This window comes from Tribolium madens, unplaced genomic scaffold, assembly GCF_015345945.1.
Source record: "Tribolium madens isolate multiple individuals breed KSU strain unplaced genomic scaffold, Tmad_KSU_1.1 Scaffold_91;HRSCAF=231;Tcas5.2_LG7, whole genome shotgun sequence".
NCBI lineage: Eukaryota > Metazoa > Arthropoda > Insecta > Coleoptera > Tenebrionidae > Tribolium > Tribolium madens.
Genome location: NW_025401063.1, coordinates 9,090,003 through 9,098,404, shown reverse-complemented (window position 1 = coordinate 9,098,404; position 8,402 = coordinate 9,090,003). Strand labels below are relative to the sequence as shown.

The following is an 8,402-nucleotide window of genomic DNA, read 5'->3' as shown; positions in this document are numbered from 1 at the left end:
TATCAGTAGTTGCACTTGTGCCAACTTAAAAATTTCTTTATTTTTTTTAAATATACAGGGTGTTTGATACAAGTCGCCCCGGCTGATAACACCTAAACTTACTTTTTTTTTCAAAAAGTAAATATTTAAGTAAGAATATTAATTCTTGGCTTTCTTAAGAAATGTATAATTTTTTTTTTAGCACATTCGGTGTTGCCGGAAATGCTACCAAATTTAGTTTTTCAAATAGAACACCTATGTTTTTTTCCTCGAAACAGTAATAATTGGCATGAAAAATACCGTAAACCACTTTTTATTACATTTTGCGTAACACAATGCAATCAGAAAACATCTTAAATCTTAGAATTTTATAAGGAAATTGGTCGCGTAGCCTGATTTTTAATTTTAAAGGAAAGGTGTGAATAAAAAAATACTTGGATACAGTTTAACTGTTGGTTTGACAAATCTAATTTGTCAGTTGATGATCGAGTTCTCTTATGAAAACTCTTGGATTTTCTTCGACTGATAACAGAACATTCAGATTTCTATTTTCTTGTTCTTCACTAAGAACCACAGGTTTTTTAGTTTTAAGAAGCGAACCTGTTCGTCTCATTTGTTTTTCAATTCGACTAAATATCCAACGATTTGGGTGAACTCTATTTGGGTATTTCTCTCTATACCTACTGTCTTTCAGCTTCCGCTCTATCTTTATTGCACTTAAAAAACACTTCAAACTGATCTACCAATTCGTCATAATTATTATCATCCATTATTAAAAATCTTAATAAGATTTATTGACAAATTAGGCTTTGTCAAAATAACAATTAAACGGTATCCAAGCATATTGCTTTTTGCATGAATACCTTAACAAGTAAAATCCGCCTACGTTTCAAAATTTGCTAATAAAATTCTAAAATTTATATTGTTTTCTGAGTGCATTATAAAGTTAAATGTAATAAGTAGTTGTTTACCGTATTTTTCATGCCAAATATTATTGTTTCGAGCAAAAAAACAAGGTGTTCCATTTGAAAAACTAAATTTGGTAACATTTCCGGCTACACCGGATGTGCCAAAAAAAGTTGATGCATTTACTAAGAAAGCCAGAAAAGAATAGTATTATTTGAAAATTTAGTTTTTGAAAAAAGAAGTAAGTTTAGGTGTCATCGGCTGGGGCGACTTGGATCGAACATTCTGTATATAAATGAAAATTATTTGAAAAACATCTTATAGCTTTTAAGACAACAAGAGTTTTGTAGACAGATAAAAATCGAGTTCGTAGTTTAATTTCGAGCATAAATGCACCATAGAAAAAGTATAAGATATTAGTGTTGGAAAAAAAAAATATTTAAAAAATCTGTTAAAATAAAAGCGATTAATATTACCAAAACATCGTATTTTATAATCAAGAATGTCTGGTTAAGTTGGCAGCAGATTTAAGAGTATTTCCTTATTAAGGGCAGCTTTTTGATTCAGATGGCCTTGTTAATGCAAAACAGATGGCGCCATCTAGACCAGGATCGCGCGCGGCGCTGTTTCGGTCGGTAATTCAGTTTGGGTTTTTACTTGTCGTCTGTTGCGTAGACTGTAGAGTAGACAGTTGACACAAAGAATAAAACAACCGCAGCAGCAATTAACAATTTCCTTGTAGCAGCGTGTGAGCGTGTTGTGCATCGATTAACAGGTAAGTCAATAGGGGCATTCAACACTCGAATCGGTGAATCGAATCGTAATTACGGAGAACTACATACTAGGAGACGAAACGAGATACAAAATTGCTTGATTTTTTGGACCCAAAAAAAGTAGTACGGAGGAGTAAAAATGAGGGCGCTTAGAGCGTTTAACCGTCTCAGTTTCAAATCGTTTTTAATTCATTTAAATTCAACCAGTTTACTAATTGCTTGGGAAAAAATACAAAAATGTTGAGCTTTATATTCTTAATGAGCTGTAAAAAACGAACCAGTAAATTTTTCACGAGAAATATGAGAAAAAAAATATTTAAAATTCAAAATCTGTACTCCGTTTCATGTTTTTTAAAATGCTGCAAATACGGTTAAAGATACAAGAAAAATGTAAGGAAGAAAGTTGTAGAGAATAAAATTTTCTACAAAAAAGTCCACGACACCATATCTCTATCTTTAATGGTTTAGGCCTCAAAGACGTTCAAAGCCGCTCAAGCGACGAATGTCTTTAGGACCTAAACCATTAAAGATAGAGGTATCATCTCGCGGACTTTTTTCTTGGAAATTTCATTCTCTACAACTTTCTTTTTTATATTTTTCTTGTATCTTTAACCGTATTCGTAGCATTTTCAAAAATATGAGACGGGGCGCAAATTGCTAAATGTTCGAAATTTTTTTAAATATAGTTTTCAATAAAATTTTTGCATTACTTTTATCTCTTATTTTTGAGAATTTATTGCTCCATCTGTCTATATTTTTTTTATTTGCGTTTTGCTCACCGTTATGTAAATACGGCCATTTTTTTATTTCATTGCTCTTAAAACTTAAACGGGAAAGGAACAACTGCGCTATCTGGCCTGGCTAACGGAACTATCGAGAACGGGGACGTTTTGTTTTACATCGTGTCGTATCCTAGTCTTTAGGTATCCGTAATCGTAATCAAGCGATTATAAAGCGATTTACATCCTTGTTGAACATGTTTGCATCATTGATGTCAACTGTCAACAGTCAAATGGTATGCGATTTATTTATACGGCACACACACTTCCGCTGTAATAACTATTTTATAAGAAAACCGTGCAAATACACACTATTAACAAAACGATGTTACACTTTACCCAACTTTACGATTCATTGACTGGAACATACAAACATAACCTATCTTTTTTGCGGCTAGTTGTATTAGATTTCATGATGACGCATGCTCCAAAAACCGATGTACATCGCTTTGCATCCTAAAAATTTTACGATTGAAATTTTCTCAATCGATTCAAATCAATCGTAGTCTGTTGAACACGTAAAAGCGGTTAATCGTAAAGTAATTGTTAATCGATTCACTCCGTTGAATGCCCTTATTGTCTTGATATTTATTAAATGTAATACCTAAGTAAAATGTAATTCGTCTGACATTATGTTTATTTTCAACGATTGTGTCTAAAATTAAAGTAAATCAAATAACTGAATCCTGACCCACGAACGTGGTTTTTACTTTATTAGAAAGGGGATATAGACCATACTGTTTTAACTGTGGATTGCATAATCATTTCTTCGTCGTCGTCGTCGTTTTAAAACATTCCTACCGACCTATGACAATGGACTCACAATTAGACAATATGCATAGGATTTTGTATTGTCATCTATTATCAATATTATCAAACTATCAAAATCAATGATTGAAATAAATTTATTCAATTTGGATTGTTATAAAAAAAAAACGTGTAAGCTATATGTCATGATCAACATAGCATACCATTTCGATTTTTTATTTTTTTGCATTTACGAATTCACATTCCCGAACTCACCAGGATGTTGGAATTTGACTTTCCCGACATCTTCTAGTGGACCAATTTTGACGAATTAAATACCAATCGATTTGTCTTCATCCCGAAAGTGTCACAAACTATAATATATTTTTAAAACTTCAATATGGCTGCTCTGTTGGAACCAGATAAGACTGTCGTCCTTTTTTAAGAACATCTGCAAGTAACCTTAAGAGGAATCTCGAGCACATGGGTTGATTAAAAACATTCAATCTATAGCATAGCATCGTTTCTATCGGGCCAATTTTGATGAATATAAGGTGTCAATCGATTCGGTTTCATTTTAAAAGAATCACTGACTATGTTTATATCGAGGCGTTTAATCCGCTTAAGGGGATTCTTCCACACGACGAACTGACCACAATTTGCGGGTTTTTCGTCGGAAAACTGAGGCTTACCCATTCGAAATATTTTTACGAAAAAAATATATATGATACAATTCATTACGATCAAAACCCCTTGAACAAAAAGAGCTTTAAAATTTTTTTAAATTTCGCAAAAAAAAATTTTGAAATAAAGGAAAAAATTGCTCATCTTTGTAATGACATTTTACCTTCGAAGTTATTTATTTTTACAAAGAAAATATTCAAGCGAATTAATTTAATATGTTGTGAATATGATATTAAAATTTGAAATTTGTTAGTTAATTACAGGTTAATTACTTTTCTGAGAAAATTTTACTGTAAAGACGATGAGAGTTAAATTCATCGTATCTTTATCCTTCAGTAGTTGTCACACTCACACGTGTCCCGTCCCGTTCCCATGAGTGAATTGATTCCGAGAAATGCCCAATATTGGAAACATTGTCTCTGAGCCTATTCGTCTTTGAAAGCCGCCTTCAGTTGTGTTTTGTACTTTGTAAAATACAAAGCAAAATGGGTAATAAAAAACCATTGCGACTGTCTGATAGTCGTAAAAGCAAAAGATTATTAACTAAGAGAAGGTAATAACCACAATTTTTTAAGTACCTAGTATGTATGCAGATTAGGTAAATCAAAAGAAATGCACAAAATTCGTATTTTCGTCATGTCAAAATAAATAATAACAAACATCAAATGGTAGCATATTTAAAAGACTGGGYCCCCATTATAGTTATAAACGGCCAGTCTTTTATCCAATGTCTGGGTACAGTACAACTTTTTAATTAGCTCCACAAACATATTATCTAAAGTAGGTAGATATAATGAGTGATGATAAAACCAACAAAATATTTTACAATCACTAACACCCATACGCGATCTTCATTTAGCAAATGACTTCTTGTTGAAAATATTTTTTTTGTTCTTTTTTTTGTTCTTTCGCTTTGTTTATAAGCGAAAAAATTGTGAAATATACTCTACCAGGTGTCCTAGAAGTTGTTCCGTAAACACCCACAATTATATCTGGGTTTATACAACTGATAAAATTACAGATGGGCAAAGCAAAAAGCAATGCAAAATACTTCTTCAGATAACAGSGTTTTCGACGAGGAAAGGGGTCAGAACACACCAATACCTGAAGAGTCTGATCATCCTTTAAATACTGGAAGTCATGATTCAAAGTACCTAATTACCCAAATGTTTAAAAAATAATAATAAAATGAGCATTTTTCAGGAACAAGGAATCTTTTGAAGGAAATCGAATAGTAAACATAAAATATTTTTTGACACAAATTTTGTCTTTTAAACATTGTGAACTGTTTTCGTGTTCAAACGACGCACTTGAAATTATAAAAGAAAAAAGAAAAGGGTTCATTTCAGAGTTTGTCCTTCATTGTAGAATGTGCAAAGAACAACTTATCAAAACATACGAAGATGATGGGAAAATGAATCCGAATAAAGCATCTGTCTTAGGAACATTAAGCATTGGTTGTGGTTATTCGCAACTAACGGAATTTGTCAGTGTCCTCAATATTCTACCGATGAGCTACAGACAGTACAAAAGGGAAGAAAGTAGTTTACYCAAAGCTATTGAAGAAGAAAGCTGGAAAAGTATGATGGAAGCAGGAAAACGTGAGGCGCAGATTGCAAGAGAAAATGGTGATGTGGATGAAGATGGAGTACCATTGATTACTGTTATAGCCGACGGTGCTTGGTGTAAGAGATCATACCGGTCTACTTACAATGCTCATTCTGGTGCAGCCTGCATAGTCGGCCAAAAAACAGGCAAGATGTTATTTTTAGGTGTGCGTAATAAATTTTGTGCGATGTGTCAAATGTCAAATAGTGTACGTGATCATCTTTGTTTTAAAAACTGGTCGGGGACATCTACGTCCATGGAAAGCGACATAATCCTAGAAGGATTTAAACGCAGTATAGAGATACACGGAGTAAAATATGCATTTTTAGTTGGAGACGGAGACAGTAGCGTGTTTAAAAAATTACAAGCTGCCAGAGTCTATGGAAATTTTGAAATTCAAAAAATTGAATGTTCAAATCACCTTCTACGGAACTACTCTAACAATTTAAAACAATTAACAACAAAAAAATTTACTTCAAAAGGTTTGGTTGTAGACAGTACTTTGCGGTCCTCCCTAAAAAGTAATATTCAAAGATTGAGAGTGGCAGTAGATTGTGCTGTAAAACATAGACGGAGCGAAAATGTTACTTTTCAACAAAAAGTTACTAATCTTAAAAGTGACATAGAAAATGTATTTCACACGTTTTTGGAGAGCACACCAAGTGTGCTACATATTTCTGCACAGGCTCGAAATCAAACGAAGTCAATCTTATTCCACCTTTCAAAYAGTGTGYTTTGTATAACGATATTATGTCCCATGCTAATCGTTTAATTTATAACAGTAGAAGTTTAATTAAAAACATGACTAACAACCACGCAGAAACTTACAACAGTGTGGTGGCGAAATTTATTGGGGGAAAAAGAATTGATTTTTCGAAAAGGGGAGGTTACTCTCTACGATGTCATGCTGCAGGAATATCGTTATATCACGGAGCTGAATATCATTCAGCTCTACATAGAGCTGTAACTGGAAAAAGTCCGGGACATTATACAAAAAAAATCATTTTAGTTAAAAAAAAAGGGTATCAAATTTGTTATGCAGAAGAAAACTCTTCGCCAAAAGACGTAACAATACAAAAAAAATGTTAACACGGACCATCAAGGACCAGACGAAGATTATGGAGATGTTCAAAAAATTATTGATGACGAAGATTGGTTGAGACGCAAAGAAAGATTTCTTACAGACATTATTAAAACTAAAGAACAAATTCTGGAAGTAATGAATCAAACAATAAACCAAAAAGATTCTCTGTTTTGGCACCAAGAAAGGCGAAAAAGAGTTACCGCTTCTACGTTCGGAAAAATTTGTAAACTAAGATCTACCACGGACCCAAGGAAAACAGCGAAGCAGATGCTTAAAGCTTTTTCATCGGTTAGTACCGACTATGGTATTGACCATGAACCGATAGCTTTAAAAGAATTTTCAGAATTTATCAAACAAAGCATACAACCTTGTGGACTCTTTATCGATGAGAATGACTGCTTTCTTGGTGCCACATCAGATGGTCTTTTAGGTGAAAAAGAATTAGTGGAAGTTAAATGTCCATACAGTTGTCGTAACCAAACCCCTTTGGAGGCCATCACAGCAAAAAAAATGTCCTTTATGGAGTTAGTATCTGGTGTATGTAAACTCAAAAAGACACATAATTATTACTACCAGGTACAGGGACAATTACATATAACTGGTAGAGATTCATGTTATTTTGTAGTATGGACGCCAAAAGGATTTGTTTACGATAAAGTTGGGCGAGATGATGAGTTTTTTAATAAAAACATGAAAGAAAAATTAAAAACATTTTACTTTCAATATTATTTACCAGAAATTTTAATATTGGAACACATATAAAAATTACATTTGCTAAATTTTTGTTGACATATTTTTTTGCTCAAAATACAGACTGATCCAGAAAGACTGTTTTGTGAATAGGTTCTGCGTCTCAACCAATTTTTATCTTTTAGTAGATATTTTTTTGAACATTTTTGATTTCTTTTTAATTTCTTCCGAAAAAATTCCCTTCTATACAATATGTATTGAAAAATAAGTGTTACAAACACCCTCTTTGTGATTTGAGTGTTGTAAGATTTGAGAAGTTGGAACACTTATTTTTGCACTATTTTTTCTATCAAGCGCCTTTMAAATTGCATTTTTATTAAATTACACTCCATCAGAAATATGAGATATTATCTACCATGTGATCATTTTAAATTAGAATTAGAGTAGGCTTTAATATTTTTTAACTTGTATGAAAACGCTGATTATCCATAATTTATCAAGCTGAAAAGTCAAATAATAAAATTTCGAACGGTAATATTTATTAGAACACATTTTTTCCCTCAGTTTCCACTAGTTTATCATTTTACCACAAAAAACGGCCTTCTCTAATAATAAATTTAAATGATCGCATGGTATTATTGATTTTTGTTTTTTTTTATGTTTGTAAAAAATACGTAAAAGAGAGATTTACAAGAAAATGTAAGCTGCATTTTGTTGCAATACGTATGTACATAATATAATAAACTTATTTTCTAACATGAAATTTATTCTTTTGTGTATTACGTAACCAACTGATTTCCTGTTGAAAAGAAAATTTTTACCCAACCCAATATTTTGAGTCCGTACAGTATGAAAAATTAATAATATTTGAATACCAAAAATAATAACTAAGTTATTTCCTGTCTTGCGATCAAACGTCGGCAGTGTGAGCTACTTAGCTTTGAAAAACTAATTTATTGCAAGGGCCTGTGGACTGTCCTAAGCCTAATTTTTTGGTCGAGCCTGGAGCCGAACATTGCAGGCGACCAGTTGTAAAGACAGAATGATGTCAGGAGTTATTGACGTACATCACTTGTATGGTCGGCTACAGGCCACATGCACTTGCGATGCAGCTCTATTTGGCATAAAAGCTTGCTCACGCCGCAACATGTA

At 32.7% G+C, this 8,402-nt stretch overlaps 1 protein-coding gene across 1 annotated transcript; it reads left to right on the top strand.

Annotated features, from left to right (window-relative positions):
* Window positions 1-1,588: 1,588 nt before the first annotated feature.
* Window positions 1,589-8,385, top strand: LOC123011623. The gene is made up of 3 exons (XM_044409154.1): window positions 1,589-1,660; window positions 4,890-5,018; window positions 5,072-8,385. Exons 2-3 carry the CDS (start codon window positions 4,909-4,911, stop codon window positions 6,246-6,248), a joined length of 1,287 nt encoding a protein of 428 aa, XP_044265089.1. The 5' UTR covers window positions 1,589-1,660; window positions 4,890-4,908; the 3' UTR covers window positions 6,249-8,385.
* The last annotated feature ends 17 nt before the right edge of the window (window positions 8,386-8,402 follow it).